General features: G+C 43.5%; 1 protein-coding gene across 1 annotated transcript; it reads right to left on the reverse strand.

Annotated features, from left to right (window-relative positions):
* Positions 1 to 1,117: 1,117 nt before the first annotated feature.
* LOC114446570 (ester hydrolase C11orf54 homolog) lies at positions 1,118 to 13,644 on the reverse strand. The gene is made up of 5 exons (XM_028422222.1): positions 13,639 to 13,644; positions 13,408 to 13,533; positions 1,781 to 1,930; positions 1,450 to 1,566; positions 1,118 to 1,362 (listed from the first exon to the last, which is right to left on the reverse strand). The coding sequence occupies exons 1-5, from the start codon at positions 13,642 to 13,644 to the stop codon at positions 1,189 to 1,191; spliced, it is 573 nt and encodes a 190-aa protein (XP_028278023.1). The 3' UTR covers positions 1,118 to 1,188.
* Positions 13,645 to 20,624: the final 6,980 nt, after the last annotated feature.

Raw genomic sequence — 20,624 nt, forward strand, 5'->3', positions numbered from 1 at the left:
AAAGTTTCACTGCTGCTGACAGGAGTTTAAAGAGTCAGACACAGGCAGGCATTTATTCATGTATTTGAGATTTTTATTCATGGCAAAAAACAACACACTATGACATCCCAGCATTTGCTCATTCATGTATCCCACTTGTTGTGTTGACCAATTTGGCCATTTCCTGTATGTATATGTCTAATTTATTTCATACATAGTTTTTGTTTATTTTTAACTTTAATAATGTAGATTATTGAATCTAAAAGAACCACACACATCCCCAGCACACAGCCTCATCCCGTGTGGAAATCGTTAAACCTCACTGTCTTTAATCTGTCAGGACTGGTGTGTGATCACAGCGCTGATTTTATGATGTGTATATACAGTGCTAGTAGAACCTTTCAGCTGCTTGTTTCAGGTTCTACCACAACATCTCAATATTAACAATTTACAGTTTGTTCTTTCTTCACTTATAGTTCTTATTCATGCAGTCTACAGATGATGTTTTAGTGTAAATTAAGTCATGCCTGACCACTCATTAAAACAGGTTTAAGTCTTGTGTCCACAGCAGGTGTGAGGATGATGATGGCTGAAGAACAAGATGAAATCAGCTTCACTACTAAACTTCTCTACTCTGTCTGATCAGAAACCTGAACCGAGAGCAGCCTCCCACTTCTACTGACTTGATGAACATGAACTGCTTCATGTCACACTGACCGAATACATCAACAGAGAACTGACTAAAGTAAATTCACTGACTTTCTGATTGGCTGATCAGAAGTTTAGTTTTGAAAGAGGGAGTTTATTTTTTTCCATCATGACGTCTTGTTATGACCAGTCCTTACTGTATAATATTCAACAGTGACTATTGAATATTACATGAACAAATGATACATGGACACAGAGTAAATGCATGTTTGTGTTCACATATACATACTGTATGTATCTGATTAGATCCTAATACAGCTGTTTTCATTTGTTTAGGCCACTGATCTCCGTTATTGGCACAATTACAGTTGAAGGGTGCCAAATACATAATCTAAAAAAAAAAGTTAGTTTCATTAGTTTTTTACAAGACATATATGACAGACAATTCAGACATAACACAAGTGAACACAGAAGATTCAAGCTAGTATAAATCACATACTGAGATACTTAGATGATCATCAAAGGCACTGTGGTAAAGATCAGCTATCAGCTGTTCTGTTTTTAATCTCGTCCAACTTTGTGGGTCTCTTTGGGTCTGTCGATGCGATAGACAAACTCAGCAGGCACAAAGTAGCCCAGGTACTCCACGCTGTCGGGCGTGGTGTCTATGTAGTAGTGACCACCTTCTCCATGGTGGCTGAAGCAGTGGGTATGCTCCACACGCAGGTCCAAACCCTGGATACACAGAAAACAAAAGCACAAGTGTAAACGGATCCTTTGTCGTGCATCTCTTTGAGATTGGAATGTGTCTGCTTTACTTACAGGGTCTCTGGACACGAGCACAGACTGACAGATGAGGGGAGCACTGACCTCAAAGTGCTTGAGCCAGTTGTTGACGTCATCGTTAGTGTTGAGGGGGCAGACTGAGAACTCTCTTGGCTGGTGAGAAGACACAAAATAAATCAGCATCTACACGGGCTGAGTGACAGGATTGTGGTAGACGGCAGAAGGAGAACATTTAACAAAAACATTACATATTTCATTTAAACAGTCCCTTCCTACATGTACACTTATAGTCCAGATGAGACTGAGGATGCAGGTGACTGCACTGATCTTACCAATCTCTCACAGCGTGCACAGTGTCAGTATTTACCATAATGTGGATTTTAGCCTTCCCTTTCTGGATGATGAAGGTGCCTCCCAGAGCCAGGCTTTTATCAGGGTAATGACCTTCAAGAGTCGTCCTCAACGCCGTCACCAGACTGTGACTTCCTGTTCTCTTCTTAGCCCGAACCTCTATGACCTGCAGGGGACCAAAGGTGAAGAGGACAGTACGGCTTATTCAGGTCACTTTGGTTTCATTAATGTTTACTCAGTTACATGATGTGATGGGACTAAAGCTCAGACATGTTAGTAATAATATTAACTTGCAGTTCATTTACTACAACAGTGACTAGGAAGGAGTTGGGATTGAACCACCAACCTTCCAGTTACAGGACAACCCTGTTATACCACTGCGCCACTGCTGCCCAAATGACTAAATGACTCCACATGAGCTGCTCAGAAGTCACTGGTATCTGGCATCCACAGAATCCAAATCTTAGTCTGTGTCAGTTTTCACCACTTATATAATACAATATATAAATGTATACAATGTTATGGCTCCTGTGTGAACCCTAATGACTCATACTCATCAATCATACTAGTCTACACTGTCCCTTTACACTGTCACTTCAGTACTTCAGTACACTTCAGATGTCTGTTTGCACTGTTTACTTTCCATCTTGCAGTACTTTGCACACTTGTACCAGCTCACTGATCCATGTGGTGCCTGTAACACTGTTACACTCATATCAGGGTCTATGTTGTGCCATCACAGCCCTGACTCATGTTCTGTTCATTGTATGTCTTGTGAAGTCATATGTCAATTTATAGCCTTTTTTTTAGATTACATATTGTTTTACTTTGTTTTATCTTGTTATATTATCTTATTTTATTTTAAGCCATGCATGCTTCTTATTAAATGTTAATTGTTTTATGTATGCACTAATCATGAAGGCAAATTCCCAGTAAACCTGTGAGTGAAACCTCTTCACTTCCATGGCAATAAACACAAGTCTGATCTGACTGAAGGCATATGTGTTGTAACTAAATCTAAGCTTAGAATCGGGGAATTCAAAACATTATGTTCTACCTGTCTAATGCAAATGAAAAAAATTCAATATATACCATCTGAGCTAACCTTCCTGTTGACTTGTTGACTCACTTGTGAGCAGCAGTCGGGTAACAAACAATAGTTTGAAGCTGATCTGCAGCTTTCTACAGTTTCTGTAAAGAATTTAAAAGTAAAGACTGGTTTGTAGAGGCTGCTAAACACAAAGATGTAAATATCTAAAGCATGCAGAGGCATTGACAGACACAGTGTATGCATTAAATGTAATATATAACAATAAACTGTCTGCCCATGGTCCTTTGTTATACTGTTTATAGTGACTTGATTCACCCTAACCTAACAACAAAAACCAAATCAGTCACTGCGTGCTGTTATGCCGGTGGGTTCTTCTGACGCGTCTCCTGTCCAGCGTGTCATAAATCACAGTCCAAACTTCATATGATTAATAATTTTATTGTGATACCGTCATGTCCATTCAGATGTTTGATCATTGCTCCACATATAATTAACGAGAACCATTAGTTAAGTTACATGCTGAAATAAGATCAAATCTATCCTGACACGCTACCTGACGGTCAAAAAACTGTCTGCTTCCTCCGGCCAACAACCTTCAAATGAAAACTTCCTGCACCCCTTATATCTTCACAACACACGTGCTCCACCTTCTGGTCAAACAAAAAGTTGACACATCTTAAACCAGACAGAGGTCAACCACTGTGGCTCCAACACTGTTGCTCCTCCTCCCCTTGTAGAAAGGCTGTTCACCTGAAGTTTCTTTTTCCAGTGTTGAGTTGCAGGTGGTGGCTGCTGATTGGACAGAAGACTGGTGCTGGGATTTAAATGGGTCTTTGCAACTTTTCCAGCTGGGAAAGGATCATGCTGCTCTGGTGTGGGATTGATTGTATGTTGTGTGCTTTCTGTTGTGTTTTCAGAATGTCATTCATGTGACATTACTGAAGGTTGATCTTACTCATATACATTGTGTGTATTTAGAGCCCATACCAAGAGCAGTACTTTGTTTGCACTAAGGCCAAATGAGCTGAACTACCGGTACACATTAAGACCTCTGTGGTCTTAAGGTGTACCTTCTTTTAAAACAGGCTTGTTTGTTGTAAGTTCCAAGGGAAGTGTAAGGACGACATGTGGCTGAGCAACAAAATGAGACCTCAGCTTCAGTCATTTCACTAATCTACTTCATCCATCACACAACTGAACTGAGATCAGCCTCCAAATCTCCTGACCTGATAAACATGAACTGCTTCATGTCACAGTAACCAACTGTATCTACACAGAACTGCTGCTGCCTCCTTGTGATGTCAGTAAGCTCATGTACCTGAGTCAGAAGGATAAGGGTTAGAAGTAAACCTGCCTGACTTTCTGATTAGCTGAGCAGAGGTTCTCATGATTAAAGACAGAGTTCAGTATCAGTTTACTATACTTTACAATGGATGGACACATTATGATGTCACACTTTGTTTTTCTCTCTGCCATACATTAGTGAATCCCTTCCAATCTCTTCCAGGTGATGATTATCACATAAATTAAACTGAGAATGTGTGATATGATGAACCAAATAAAATAATTAGAGCCCTGAAACCTTGATGACTATAAATGATGACAGATTGAATGTTGTGCAGTTAAATGTTTTATTTACTTAGATTTTAGATTCTCTATCAATCAACCTAACATGCACACGTTTGGGACTGTGGGAGAAAACCGGAGCACCCGGGGGAAAACCCACCTGGCACGTGGAGAAAAACATGTAAACTCCACACAGGAAGAGGCCAGCTGACAGCTGCTGTTACTGACCTTCCTGTGAGGCACAGTGCTAACCACTGCGCCACATGCCAGCACAAGTTTGATGCTGTCCAGACGTGCTCCTGTTTCTGCATCTTCTGCTGACTTTGTCCCAGGACCACACGTCTTTCACTGGACAGCATCTGTCCATGGAGCCTGCACACAAATACAGGGATTCAGTTTGAACAGTTACAGGAAGTACAAATGTGAGGAGCATGAAGAGTCTGATAACCCACCACACGTGGCCTCACGGACCGCTGTTGTCTGGAGGTGAAGTGTGTGAGGAGCTTCCCAGAGCCACCAGCACAGAAGAAGCAGACCAAGAAACAGCTTCCTCTGAGCGGGCAGGGTGGGGACGCTCCTCATCCACCTGGTGGCTGGAGGCTGGAGAGGACGGGGATGGAGGAGTATTCTCACCTCACTCGCTGGGTGGACTGCTCTGGTGCTGTAGAAACAACATCAGCATACAGTCAGAGCTGCTAGCTTTAGCCTTTAGCACTTTGTCTCTGGTCTTATTGAGAGGGTTACTTACAGAGGCCACTGATACACAGACCACCACTCCTCTCCAGCTGGTCCTGTGGTCATCCATCCTTCTCACCTGGTCATCTGTTGCCATGGAAATCCTGAGTCTTATTGTTCCAGCCACCAAAACTTCACCTATTAGGAAAAACATCTTTAATGTTCTGCAGTCTAAACACTGACATCATGCTTCAAGAAGAAGTGAGTCTGTCATACTTACAGCAGCTGAGTGTGAAGTAGGGCTGCTCAGGACCAGGATCAGGGTTGTTCATCCTCCACGTGGAACCAGACAACTGAAACAGAAAGAGAGAGAGAGAGAGGCAGAGAGAGAGAGAGTGAAACAAGAGATTAAAACTTAGACATAGTGAGTATGATGAAATGTGTATGTTGCATCACTCACCTTTACTCAGCCAAAGGGAACAAAGTGAACTATTCAGTTAGAATCAGTGAGTCTTCACGGAGGCGTTTCCAACTGCTGTCATTCACTATTAACTTACCTCTGCCTTAACTTACCTTGAATGAAAGACCACAGCAAACACTGTACAATGAGCGCCTCACTCATTGTCAGTAAGTCGCTGTGGTCTAATCATCCAGGTCCAAACGCCTGGGGAAACTGCAGGTCAAATAGTAGGGCGAGGACAGCATGGAGGCCGAGGAGTCCTCAGCAGTCTTCAGAGTCTTTGGTCAGGAAGCTGTCACTAGAATCCTCACCCGTCACGTCAACCCAACAGTCGTCCTCCTTGAACACCGGGACACTAATGTCATCACTTACTTCGGGCAGGAAGCTGTTGCTAGAATCCTCACCCGTCACGTCAACCCAACAGTCGTCCTCCTCGAACACCGGGACACTAATGTCATCACTGTCTTCGGAGTCTTCGGGCAGGAAGCTGTTGCTAGAATCCTCACCCGTCACGTCAACCCAACAGTCGTCCTCCCTTAACACTGGGACACTAATGTCATCACTTACTTCGGGCAGGAAGCTGTTGCTAGAATCCTCACCCATCACGACAACCCAACAGTCGTCCTCCTCTAACACCGGGACACTAAAAGAGGAAGTAATAATGACATCATCAACCCCTGTATATGCGCCCCGCGTGTCATCCCACCAGTCCTCCTCCTCCATCTCAGGCTCCTCTCCATCAGGAAAGGTGGACTGCATGGTGCTCTCACTGGCCAGGTCGTCAGACCAGTCAACCTCTTCCTGGAACTCCAGGTCACTGAAAGAAGAGGCGAAATGGACAGCATCAGCCTCCTCTTCAAAATCAGTGTCCATGGAGTTATTCCACCGGTACAGCCTGTGGTCCTCCTCTTCCTGAGGGTCGTCCTCTTCTGCAGGGGGAAGCCCGAAGACGATGTCCAAAACGTCTGTAGAGAGAAAACAAGTCCGAATAGTAATGATAAATCAGAGTGAGAGTTTTACTACTGTTGAACAGATGATGGCATGAGAGGGACTTATAACTATTGCTGACATGTAAAGGAGGAGGGATGAAAATTGTTTACTACAGTTAAAATAATAATACCATAAGAGTAAAATAACTTTACAGTATTAGTAAAAGTATGATCAGCAAAATGTAAACTGTGATCAGACACCACAACAGGCTCCGTCAAGGGTGTTTTTATCTAATAAGTCCAAAAAGACTCATTAACACATTGCTCTAACTCTTCCAATAAACACGAGGAGAAGAAAGAGCAGCTCTGAGTGAGGCTAAAATCCTGACACATAACAGCTGTAGTTGTAGATTCAGACATTTCATCTTCATCGGCCCCTAATTGTTCATGGCGTGTAGACATAACAATTACTCAATTTCAAAATACAAACAACAACAACCAAACAAAAAAAAAAAAACAACAACGAAAGAAAACCCCGCAAATATATACTATATACAACTGAGATAGGGAACATCAATTGCCCTAACTCCTGAATTAGTTCAACGGTTGGTCCTACTTGAAACCTCAAGAGTTTGACACCGCCTGCAATAAACAAAGTTTAGTCACCGGTCTTTCCAAGATGTTTGTTTTGGTCTTAAGACGCACTGAGCGCACAAAGCCCTTTTTGTCTGGGAAAACCTCTAGAATTCTCCCCATCAACCAAGATCCTCGAGGAGCAGAAGAATCAGCCAACAAAACAATGTCTCCAGGAACTAAGTTTCCTTTACTTTGATTCCATTTTTGCCGTTCTTGTAGCAAAGGCAGATATTCTTGCACCCATCTTTTCCAAAAAAGATCTGCCATATACTGCACTTGTCGCCAACGCCTCTTGATGTACAAATCATCCTTCTGAAATAAGCCAGGTGGTAAGCAGGGCTTACCCTTCAAAAGCAGTATATGGTTAGGTGTAAGAGGCTCGAGGTCAGTAGGATCATCGGAGAGCTTGGTGATGGGTCGATCATTTAATATAGCCTCCACCTCACACAGAACTGTATTTAATCCATCCTCGTCCAGAACTTGTAAGTGCAACACAGAATTCAGCACCTTTCTGACCATGCGAATGAGTCTTTCCCACACACCACCATGATGGGAAGCTGTTGGTGGATTAAAACTCCAGTGAATTCCATCCTGAAGCAGGGCTCTGTGTATTTGGTTATGATTTAAAGATGACAGAGCTTCCCTCAGCTCTCTTTCTGCTCCAACAAAGTTTGTACCGTTGTCAGATTTCATAGAAGAAACTTGTCCTCTTCGACAGATGAATCTCCGCAGAGCATTAATGCAGGCATCCGTATCCAATGATTGTGCCATCTCCAAATGCACGGCTCTGCTTGAGAAACAGGTAAAAATGACACCATAACGCTTAACACAGTTTCGTCCTCTTTTCACGTTAAAAGGCCCGAAAAAATCTACGCCTACATTTGTAAAAGGAGGCAGATCAGGCAGGAGCCTTTCCTTTGGCAAATCTGCCATTTTCTGCTCTTGAACTCTCCCATTGTGGCGCCGGCAAAAAGAGCATTGAGATATCACTTTTCTTACAACTGAATTTCCATTTGTTATCCAGAACTTCTTCCGCAGCTTGGCCAATGTATGATTCCTCCCACTATGGCTCAGCTGTTGGTGAATATGTCTGGCTATGAGCACAGAGATGTGTTGGTCCTTTGTCAGAATAAGGGGATGTTTCACTTCCTCAGGCATAGCTGCCTTACTTAGCCTCCCACCAACTCTCAATAATCCATCCTCCAACTGTGGATCAAGTTTATAGATGCTACTGTCTCGGGTCACAGTTTTACCAGCTGATAGTGCAGCCACCTCCTTATTAAATCTCTGATGCTGACAATACTTAATAATAAATTGTTCAGTCTTCAGCAATTCTTCATGGGACAGAGTCTGACCACATGCTGTAAGTGTTACTTTTGACTGTGCACGTGTCACAAGACCACCTTCTCTTTTCCTCTGACATAACTGCAACAGCATTGTTCTCAACCTTAAGAACCACGCAACCGCGACCTTGAGTTTTCTCCAATCTGAGAAATATGTGATGAGCCGATCCACACCATTAAGTGAATTTCCAACAATGACTGCATTCATCAGGACTGACTTCTTGACCTCTGGGTCATCACCTGTAATGGTGACATCTAGGGCATATGAAGGCCACTTCGTCTCCACCTGAGAAAGAAACACAGGTCCTTCAATCCACCTACTGCCATTTAACAAGTCTTTAGCTGCCAACCCTCTAGAAGCATCATCAGCAGGGTTATCCTTGGAGTTAACATATCTCCACTGAGAGGTCTGTGTTGCTTCTCGAATGGCTGACACCCTGTTTGCTACGAAGGTGTGAAAGCGCTTGTCCTCATTCTGGATATATTTAAGCACAGAAGTGCTATCTGTCCAAAACACTGACCGCTCCAATGGCAGTTGCAGCTCTGCTCTCAGCATCTGGTCCACTCTGGTAGCAAGAACAGCAGCAGTCAGCTCCAGCCGGGGAATGGTTATTTGCTTCAGGGGGGTAACTCTACCTTTACCAAGCAGAAAAGAGACATGTATACTACTACTGTCCTGCATCCTAACATAGGACACAGTGCCATATCCATGCTCACTTGCATCTGAGAAGTGGTGTAGCTGGGTATGAACAGATTGTCCGAAATACTTGGGCCTGATGCACCTCCTTACTTCAAATGATGCCATCTGTTCCAAGTCCTCCAGCCATCTTTTCCATTTACCCTCCACATCGCTGGGTATCTTGTCATCCCAGCCACATTTCCTCCTGCACAGTTCCTGCAACATGATTTTGGCTGGTAGAGAAAATGGTGCAAGAAAACCAATAGGATCATAAACAGAGCTGATTATAGATAACATTCCTCTCCTAGTAGAAGGCTGTTCTTTTAACTGCATCTTAAATTTAAATGAGTCTCTCTCGACGCACCACTGTAGCCCAAGTGCTCGCTCCACTGGAAGCTCATCTCTGTCCATGTTTAACTCAACTTCAAATTCTCTGCTCTTTTCTCCTCTGCAATAGTTTGCAGAACAGCTCGACTGTTGCTGATCCATTTTGTCAGAGTGAAACCTCCTCTCTGGCAAAGTTTGTTTAAGTCATGGACCATAGTAACTGCTTCCTCCTCAGAAGGCATGCTCTTTAAACAGTCATCTACATAAAAGTTTCTTTTAACTGTTTCAACGACTTCCTCAGAGTAGTGGGTTTTATTGTCCTCAGTTGTTCTCTGGAGTGCATAACTAGCACAACTTGGGGAGGATATGGCCCCGAACAAATGAACAGTCATCCTGTACTGTACCACATCCCTTTCTGTGTTGCCCTCAGGCCACCACAAAAACCGAAGAAAGTCCTTGTCCTCTTCAGTCACCTTTACCTGGTAAAACATAGCCTGTATATCTCCCATAAATGCAAAGGGCTCTTGTCTGAATCTTAAAAGGACTCCCAAAAGAGAACTAGTTAGATTAGGTCCTTGCAACAGCTGTTTGTTCAGTGAGGTTCCCCCAAACTCAGCCCCACAGTCAAACACCACACGTAATGTGCCCTTCCTGGGATGATATACACCATGATGAGGAATATACCATAATTTCCCCTTTCCAGGATCCAACTGATGCCGAGGCACTTCTTCAGCATAGCCTTTGCTAATCATGTCGGTAAAGAAGCTGACATATTGCTTATGAAACAGCTCATCTTTAATGAATTTCCTTTTCAATCCAAGCAACCGTAGTTTAACCATATGCATGTTATTGGGGAAGGTGATTTGGTCCTTTCTGAATGGCATTTTCAGGCTGTAGTGTCCATTCTGCAGCCGTGCAGATTTAGCCATGATGTCCAAGAACTTATTGTCTTCCTGTGACATCCCTCTTTCCTCTAAATTCCTTTCATTGAAGTCGTGATTGTACTGGTTCATTAACATTTGTTCCAACTTACACATGGAGATCCTATTGACGGCAGCCAGGGGGAGCCCTGTCCTATAACTGCTATCATCTCCTTCCCGAAGGGGTCCATTAACCACCCAGCCCAATACAGTTCTTATTGCATATGGCCCACTTTCACAACTGTTGATGACCTCCCAAGGCTCTAATACTTTGGGGGCGTTGGTACCAATCAGCAACTCAACTTCAGACTCTATACAAGGAATATGGACCTTTGAGAGATACGGCCATCTTTTCAGCTCACTTTGAGAAACTATATTGTCTGTTGTTACAGGCAGCCTTCTTTGAGTGAGCACTTCTGGAAGTCTGTAAAAATAGTCTCCTTCCAATCCAGCCACCTCCAGGCCATGTAGAGAAGTAGCAGCCACAATCCTGTTTTGACCCATGGTCCGCAGCAGGAAATTAGTTCTTTTACCAGTAATATTTAATTCCTGCATAAGACGTTCTGAGCAAAATGTAGCAGTACTACCGGGATCCAGAAATGCGTAGGTTTGTATTATTTTGTCTCCTTTAAAAGATTTCACTTGTACTGGTAAGATAGACAGAATGCCATCTGCCTTCCCGGCCCCTGTAAGCCCACAAGTTTCTGAAACAACTGCTACATCACATGCTGATTTTTTTTGCTGCTCCTTCCTTGAACTGTCATCAACTTTCCTGGTAATATGAAGCACACTGGGATGATTTTCTCCACAAATCTTACAAGATAAGCGCTTAGTGCACTCCTTACTCATGTGTCCAGTATGCAAACAACCAAAACAAAGTCCTCTTTCCTTCAAAAATGATATTTTGTCCCGGTGCCTCTTTCCTATGAACTGTGGACATTCTTCCAGAAGGTGGCTCTGCGAACACAAGTAACAATTCTTAAGCACCGAATCACGAACTCCCTGTGCAGCCTTTGATGTTACAGATTTTTTGAATGAGTCCACGGCTGACACAGTAGTTGCAAAACTATTACCTTTGCCCCTGCTAAATTCTGGGTGAGACTTGGCTTTGCTGATACTCCTGGCTCCAACCATCACAGGACGCCTATCCTGAATGTCTCCAAAGAGTGGATCAGCTAAAATCTTAACTTGACGTTCGATAAACATGACCAGGTCTTTAAATTTAGCTCGGTACTTGTGTCTTTCCATTATGTCATGTGCTGTTGTCCTCCAGCTTTCTCTCAGTTTAAAGGGCAACTTCATCATGACTGTTCTCATGTTTGTGGGCAGGTTCAATTCTTCCATATATTGCAGCTCTTCCATCACATTACAACAGCTTCGCAAGAACAGAGAGTAGGCTTGCAGAGCCTTTATATCTTCCGCCTTTATTTGTGGCCAAGAAAGAGTCTTTTTTATATATGTTGTAGCAATTTTGTATTCATTTCCAAAATTCTCATGGAGAAGCTCCTTTGCAACAATATATCCTCTGTCTTGAGCCATATGCTGGCAGCTTCTCACCAGCTCTCGTGGCTGTCCCCTGGTGAACTGCTCCAAAAAATATAAACAGTCTGCTTTACTGGCCTTTGACTCCACCCCATACTCAAATGCTTTTGTAAAGCGTCTGTACTGAAGAGGATCCCCATCAAATATTGGGATGTCCCTCTGTGGCAAGGACATAGAGCGTTGTTGTTCCACCAGTGTAGCCGTTATCTCAGTTTGACGGTGCAAAATTGTGCAAATTTCTCCCTGCATTGATGAGAGGAAGCCATGTCTCTGGTCATCTCCTGGCACAGGCTGCACATCTTTGGATAATATGGAAGGAGGTTGATATTGTGTTACTCTGTGCGTTTCAATCTTTTGCTTGTCACCTTTGTCATCCTTCCTATTCAGATTTGGTTCAAAGTGTAGCTGTTGATGTGTTTCGTTGCAATGTATTTCCTGCTTCATTTCTTTATCCCAAGATGGCATGTTACACTGTGACATTGCACTCATCCTTCGTGGCTCATATGGGTTTGCTGCTGGATTAAGTGCCTTAGAAGACATTTGATGGCCAATGTTCTTTTCAAGATATGAATTCATTCCATTGCTTAGGACCTGGGTACCCACATGGCAGTCTGAAGCCGCTTGCAAGACAGCTAACTTAGCTGCAGATGCTGCCAACTCCGAGTCCAATTCCAGCTGCTCCCTCTTCCTTCGAAGCTGTTCCTCCTGTGCCTCCAGAGCATGCTTTTCCTTTAAAGCTGCAGCACGAGCCAAAAGTGCAGCTCTTTCAGCTTCAACTCTGATGCGTGATGAGGATGTTGTTTTGTCACTCTTATGGCTACCCACACTCTTTCTGTTAGAATGCTTACTCGCTATGTTGGATATACTGTCATCAGGGTTAACATCATCAAGCACATCACCTTGACCACTAGTGTAATCACTGGGTCTATTTACCAACCATTGTTTTACATCATTAATGAAACCATCTTCAATAATAACCTTTGCCCCAAACCATGTATTTTGTTTGTCCTGTTCTTCAGTTGGCATTAAAGACACCACAGATTCATGAACACCCTTTGCTTCTTCACAAAGACTAATGATCTTTTTAAGTACACATTGCACCTCAGACACATCATTGATTAGCATAAGCCCTGGTATGAGCTCCCTTAAGCCTTTTACCTTTTTAAGTTTATCTTTTCTTTCCTTTTGCAATTTGTCCAACTTATCAACCAAGGCTTTATAGGTTATTTTAGGAACCCTTTTACTTTTTACCGCCGTTTCCTCTTCAGCATGACGTTCATTGGATTCAGACGCGGCTGCGCAGGCCGCAACATTGTCCAAACTTAATTGATCACTGTCCGTCATTGTCTTTATTATAACCTCTGACGAGCCATTGCGTCTCCATAAAGTCACGAACACGTAAAATGAATGGTATTATATGGCAACCAATGCATTGAAATTACGCTCAATGTTGTGTGCACACATAGACCTATTTTAGAAAAATTGCCATCTTTTAACTAGTAGCGCTACGCATACCTCAAGCACTGTCGGGCACCACTTAACTGATCCAGCCGGGTGCACTTCCCATAGTTCCCGATGATCAGCGTCCTTCCTGCGTGCTCCGGCCGGGTGATCTCCCTGTAGCTCCCGACGCTCAGCGTCCTAGCGTGGCTCCCAACACTCGGCGTTCTAGCGTGGCTCCCTGTGTCTCCCGACGATCGGCGTCCTTCGTCAGGCGAATCAGCTGTAGCCTCTGTATGCGCCGACTTGCATTCTCACGACAGTGACCACAGCTCCCGGCGTTCCGCATCCTCCTCTGTTGCGCTCCAAACCATGATCAACCAGTCCGATTCCAATATCCCAGTTATAAGCAAAGTTTTTTGACTTAATATAGTGACTTGATTCACCCTAACCTAACAACAAAAACCAAATCAGTCACTGCGTGCTGTTATGCCGGTGGGTTCTTCTGACGCGTCTCCTGTCCAGCGTGTCATAAATCACAGTCCAAACTTCATATGATTAATAATTTTATTGTGATACCGTCATGTCCATTCAGATGTTTGATCATTGCTCCACATATAATTAACGAGAACCATTAGTTAAGTTACATGCTGAAATAAGATCAAATCTATCCTGACACGCTACCTGACGGTCAAAAAACTGTCTGCTTCCTCCGCCCAACAACCTTCAAATGAAAACTTCCTGCACCCCTTATATCTTCACAACACACGTGCTCCACCTTCTGGTCAAACAAAAAGTTGACACATCTTAAACCAGACAGAGGTCAACCACTGTGGCTCCAACACTGTTGCTCCTCCTCCCCTTGTAGAAAGGCTGTTCACCTGAAGTTTCTTTTTCCAGTGTTGAGTTGCAGGTGGTGGCTGCTGATTGGACAGAAGACTGGTGCTGGGATTTAAATGGGTCTTTGCAACTTTTCCAGCTGGGAAAGGATCATGCTGCTCTGGTGTGGGATTGATTGTATGTTGTGTGCTTTCTGTTGTGTTTTCAGAATGTCATTCATGTGACATTACTGAAGGTTGATCTTACTCATATACATTGTGTGTATTTAGAGCCAATACCAAGAGCAGTACTTTGTTTGCACTAAGGCCAAATGAGCTGAACTACCGGTACACATTAAGACCTCTGTGGTCTTAAGGTGTACCTTCTTTTAAAACAGGCTTGTTTGTTGTAAGTTCCAAGGGAAGTGTAAGGACGACATGTGGCTGAGCAACAAAATGAGACCTCAGCTTCAGTCATTTCACTAATCTACTTCATCCATCACACAACTGAACTGAGATCAGCCTCCAAATCTCCTGACCTGATAAACATGAACTGCTTCATGTCACAGTAACCAACTGTATCTACACAGTACTGCTGCTGCCTCCTTGTGATGTCAGTAAGCTCATGTACCTGAGTCAGAAGGATAAGGGTTAGAAGTAAACCTGCCTGACTTTCTGATTAGCTGAGCAGAGGTTCTCATGATTAAAGACAGAGTTCAGTATCAGTTTACTATACTTTACAATGGATGGACACATTATGATGTCACACTTTGTTTTTCTCTCTGCCATACATTAGTGAATCCCTTCCAATCTCTTCCAGGTGATGATTATCACATAAATTAAACTGAGAATGTGTGATATGATGAACCAAATAAAATAATTAGAGCCCTGAAACCTTGATGACTATAAATGATGACAGATTGAATGTTGTGCAGTTAAATGTTTTATTTACTTAGATTAGATTACTTAGAACATGCACACGTTTGGGACTGTGGGAGAAAACCGGAGCACCCGGGGGAAAACCCACCTGGCACGTGGAGAAAAACATGTAAACTCCACACAGGAAGAGGCCAGCTGACAGCTGCTGTTACTGACCTTCCTGTGAGGCACAGTGCTAACCACTGCACCACATGCCAGCACAAGTTTGATGCTGTCCAGACGTGCTCCTGTTTCTGCATCTTCTGCTGACTTTGTCCCAGAACACACGTCTTTCACTGGACAGCATCTGTCCATGGAGCCTGCACACAAATACAGGGATTCAGTTTGAACAGTTACAGGAAGTACAAATGTGAGGAGCAAGAAGAGTCTGATAACCCACCACACGTGGCCTCACGGACCGCTGGTGTATGGAGGTGAAGTGTGTGAGGAGCTTCCCAGAGCCACCAGCACAGAAGAAGCAGACCAAGAAACAGCTTCCTCTGAGCGGGCAGGGTGGGGACGCTCCTCATCCACCTGGTGGCTGGAGGCTGGAGAGGACGGGGATGGAGGAGTATTCTCACCTCACTCGCTGGGTGGACTGCTCTGGTGCTGTAGAAACAACATCAGCATACAGTCAGAGCTGCTAGCTTTAGCCTTTAGCACTTTGTCTCTGGTCTTATTGAGAGGGTTACTTACAGAGGCCACTGATACACAGACCACCACTCCTCTCCAGCTGGTCCTGTGGTCATCCATCCTTCTCACCTGGTCATCTGTTGCCATGGAAATCCTGAGTCTTATTGTTCCAGCCACCAAAACTTCACCTGTTAGGAAAAACATCTTTAATGTTCTGCAGTCTAAACACTGACATCATGCTTCAAGAAGAAGTGAGTCTGTCATACTTACAGCAGCTGAGTGTGAAGTAGGGCTGCTCAGGACCAGGATCAGGGTTGTTCATCCTCCACGTGGAACCAGACAACTGAAACAGAAAGAGAGAGAGAGAGAGGCAGAGAGAGAGAGAGTGAAACAAGAGATTAAAACTTAGACATAGTGAGTATGATGAAATGTGTATGTGCATCACTCACCTTTACTCAGCCAAAGGAAACAAAGTGAACTATTCAGTTAGAATCAGTGAGTCTTCACGGAGGCGTTTCCAACTGCTGTCATTCACTATTAACTTACCTCTGCCTTAACTTACCTTGAATGAAAGACCACAGCAAACACTGTACAATGAGCGCCTCACTCATTGTCAGTAAGTCGCTGTGGTCTAATCATCCAGGTCCAAACGCCTGGGGAAACTGCAGGTCAAATAGTAGGGCGAGGACAGCATGGAGGCCGAGGAGTCCTCAGCAAGGTCCAACCTCGGTCGCTTGGCGGGTAGCTCCTCTTCTTCGGTGGGGACATGAGGAATTCCTGCGGCAGCACTGACCGAAAGCTCTGAGGAACCAGAATCAGGAATAACAGGGACAGCGTGAGCACCCTCACTTCTCAGATCCGCCAGCTGGACGGGAAAAGGAGGATGCACGTTGTCCCTGTCACCACTGTCTTCAGAGTCTTTGGTCAGGAAGCTGTCACTAGAATCCTCACCCGTCACGTCAACCCAACAGTCGTCCTCCTCGAACACCGGGACACTAATGTCATCACTGTCTTCGGAGTCTTCGGGCAGGAAGCTGTTGCTAGAATCCTCACCCGTCACGTCAACCCAACAGTCGTCCTCCTCGAACACCGGGACACTAATGTCATCACTGTCTTCGGAGTCTTTGGGCAGGAAGCTGTTGCTAGAATCCTCACCCGTCACATCAACCCAACAGTCGTCCTCCCTTAACACTGGGACACTAATGTCATCACTTACTTCGGGCAGGAAGCTGTTGCTAGAATCCTCACCCATCAGGACAACCCAACAGTCGTCCTCCTCTAACACCGGGACACTAAAAGAGGAAGTAATAATGACATCATCAACCCCTGTATATGCGCCCCGCGTGTCATCCCACCAGTCCTCCTCCTCCATCTCAGGCTCCTCTCCATCAGGAAAGGTGGACTGCATGGTGCTCTCACTGGCCAGGTCGTCAGACCAGTCAACCTCTTCCTGGAACTCCAGGTCACTGAAAGAAGAGGCGAAATGGACAGCATCAGCCTCCTCTTCAAAATCAGTGTCCATGGAGTTATTCCACCGGTACAGCCTGTGGTCCTCCTCTTCCTGAGGGTCGTCCTCTTCTGCAGGGGGAAGCCCGAAGACGATGTCCAAAACGTCTGTAGAGAGAAAACAAGTCAGAATAGTAATGATAAATCAGAGTGAGAGTTTTACTACTGTTGAACAGATGATGGCATGAGAAGGACTTATAACTATTGCTGACATGTAAAGGAGGAGGGATGAAAATTGTTTACTACAGTTAAAATAATAATACCATAAGGGTAAAATAACTTTACAGTATTAGTAAAAGTATGATCAGCAAAATGTAAACTGTGATCAGACACCACAACAGGCTCCGTCAAGGGTGTTTTTATCTAATAAGTCCAAAAAGACTCATTAACACATTGCTCTAACTCTTCCAATAAACACGAGGAGAAGAAAGAGCAGCTCTGAGTGAGGCTAAAATCCTGACACATAACAGCTGTAGTTGTAGATTCAGACATTTCATCTTTCGGTCCAGTTTGAAGCCACTGGTGTGATGGTTCATTCTCAGAACCACAGTCTGCGCATTAGCTCACACGCCATCCACTCAGACCGTTGAATTTGAATTTTAAACAATAACAAACGTTGTGTTTACATACGTGCGTCATAACCCTTGGCCTACGGCCGCCATCTTTTTTTTTTTTTACCAAAAAGATGCTAAAAGATGTAAACAAATCGTCGTCTGCAGATTAAAGTACGGGTGCTGTCTATAAATAACACACTATACACCTTCACCGAGACTTTGTGTGCCTTCTACCGCAAAAACAAAAAACAACACGTTTTTACAGCGAGGCCGTGGAGTGAAAGTCAAATTTCACCAAATCAGCATTTTCATCAACAAATTCAGTCAGAGATGGTGAAGGAAACACATTATTTTATGCTAGGATACTTCTAAATGCTTTATGGAGCCAAATCTTCGATTTTGTTTTCTAAAAAGAAGAAAATGTTTTCAGTCCTACCAGCTAGCAGGTGGTCCTCCTCAGCTAGCAGCCGGCTGCGGGGTCCTCTGGGCGGCATGGTGAAGCTGCCGATGTCCTAGCTGGAAGAACAGACAAAATCCGGTCTTTGGGAGATTTAGATGTTGAATCTCCAATGGATGGTTCAACACTTCTTGTGTTCAGTAGCTCGCTGGTCCAGACGTTCTCCTAGTATCACTCTGTGATGATCCTCTTCGCTGTCAATGATCCAGTAGTAGGCGATCAGCTCTCAGCTCTCAGTATCAGCTCTCAGTATCAGCTCTAGGTTTTTGCGCAGGTCTGCTCGGGTCAGAGGCCAAGTGCAAAAAGGGGGGTTCTGAAGGTCTCAGCAGCACTTGTAGCCTCAGTCTATTGACGTCATATCGCCCGCTGCTATGTAGTTTAAAAATAAATATTTGCTGTTTTTTAAATACTTGTTTTGACTATAGTTCATAATCCTATTATTGTATTTAATGTTTTATATAATATGTGAATGTAATAAAAAGATTATGATCAGTCATTCAAAATAAACACTGCTAGAAGAATTTGTGTATGTGAATCATTCTGTATTATTTTATTCAAATATCAGTTTGATATTTAGGTATTTTTTTAGGTTTGTTGTAGCTGGACACATTAAAACAGATTAACAAAGTATGTTTATGTTAAATCTTAGTCTGCAAACTGGTAAATATATACAGTAAAAATAAAGTGATTTAAAGTCAAATTAAAAGTATTTAATGAGCGTTCATATCACAGACGTGATTTCAGCAAAACCTGCTGATAATTCAGTGAAATGACCTGTGTGAGTCCCGATCATATTTGTTATTGGGAAACTATGATTGCTGTTTGTGTCACTGACACTCTGTAACTTCTTCTTCGCTGTTTGTAGTTCTTGTGGATGGGTGCAGCGGTCTCAGCCTCATTATTTCCCTCTTCTTTCATTAGGATGTGTAATTTAAAGTTTCACTGCTGCTGACAGGAGTTTAAAGAGTCAGACACAGGCAGGCATTTATTCACGTATTTGAGCTTTTTATTCATGAAGCCAATCAGTTTTGCAATAACAGGTTTGTAATCAGCTAAATATAAGTTTTTCCCCCAGTGATGCTGTCATGTCCATGAGCAAAAGTCACTAATTTCACATCAAAGAAGCAGCTTTTCACAAAACAAAAGTGTTTTCAGAATGTCATTCATGTGACATTACTGAAGGTTGATCTTACTCATATACATTGTGTGTATTTAGAGCCCATACCAAGAGCAGTACTTTGTTTGCACTAAGGCCAAATGAGCTGAACTACCGGTACACATTAAGACCTCTGTGGTCTTAAGGTGTACCTTCTTTTAAAACAGGCTTGTTTGTTGCAAGTTCCAAGGGAAGTGTAAGGACGACATGTGGCTGAGCAACAAAATGAGACCTCAGCTTCAGTCATTTCACTAATCTACTTCATCCATCACACAACTGAACTGAGATCAGCCTCCAAATCTCCTGACCTGATAAACATGAACTGCTTCATGTCACAGTAACCAACTGTATCTACAGAGAACTGCTGCTGCCTCCTTGTGATGTCAGTAAGCTCATGTACCTGAGTCAGAAGGATAAGGGTTAGAAGTAAACCTGCCTGACTTTCTGATTAGCTGAGCAGAGGTTCTCATGATTAAAGACAGAGTTCAGTATCAGTTTACTATACTTTACAATGGATGGACACATTATGATGTCACACTTTGTTTTTCTCTCTGCCATACATTAGTGAATCCCTTCCAATCTCTTCCAGGTGATGATTATCACATAAATTAAACTGAGAATGTGTGATATGATGAACCAAATAAAATAATTAGAGCCCTGAAACCTTGATGACTATAAAAGATGACAGATTGAATGTTGTGCAGTTAAATGTTTTATTTACTTAGATTTTAGATTCTCTATCAATCAACCTAACATGCACATGTTTGGGACTGTGGGAGAAAACCGGAGCACCCGGGGGAAAACCCACCTGGCACGTGGGGAAAACATGTAAACTCCACACAGGAAGAGGCCAGCTGACAGCTGCTGTTACTGACCTTCCTGTGAGGTACAGTGCTAACCACTGCACCACATGCCAGCACAAGTTTGATGCTGTCCAGACGTGCTCCTGTTTCTGCATCTTCTGCTGACTTTGTCCCAGAACACACGTCTTTCACTGGACAGCATCTGTCCATGGAGCCTGCACACAAATACAGGGAGTTTGAAGTTACATGCAAGGAGAGCAAAAAACAAGGCTTTGCTAGCAAAAGACAAACTCTACAAAACATAGTACTACTATAGGGACTGAAATCACAAAAATGTAACTATTTACTTTTATGAAAGTAGCAGTGCCATGCTGTTCCTCCTTCAGTTCTCCACTCTGGAGTAACATGGCTCCGCCCAAACTGAGGGTTCACGTGACTGACCGTCGC

Source organism: Parambassis ranga, chromosome 14 (genome assembly GCF_900634625.1).
Source record: "Parambassis ranga chromosome 14, fParRan2.1, whole genome shotgun sequence".
Taxonomy (NCBI): domain Eukaryota; kingdom Metazoa; phylum Chordata; class Actinopteri; family Ambassidae; genus Parambassis; species Parambassis ranga.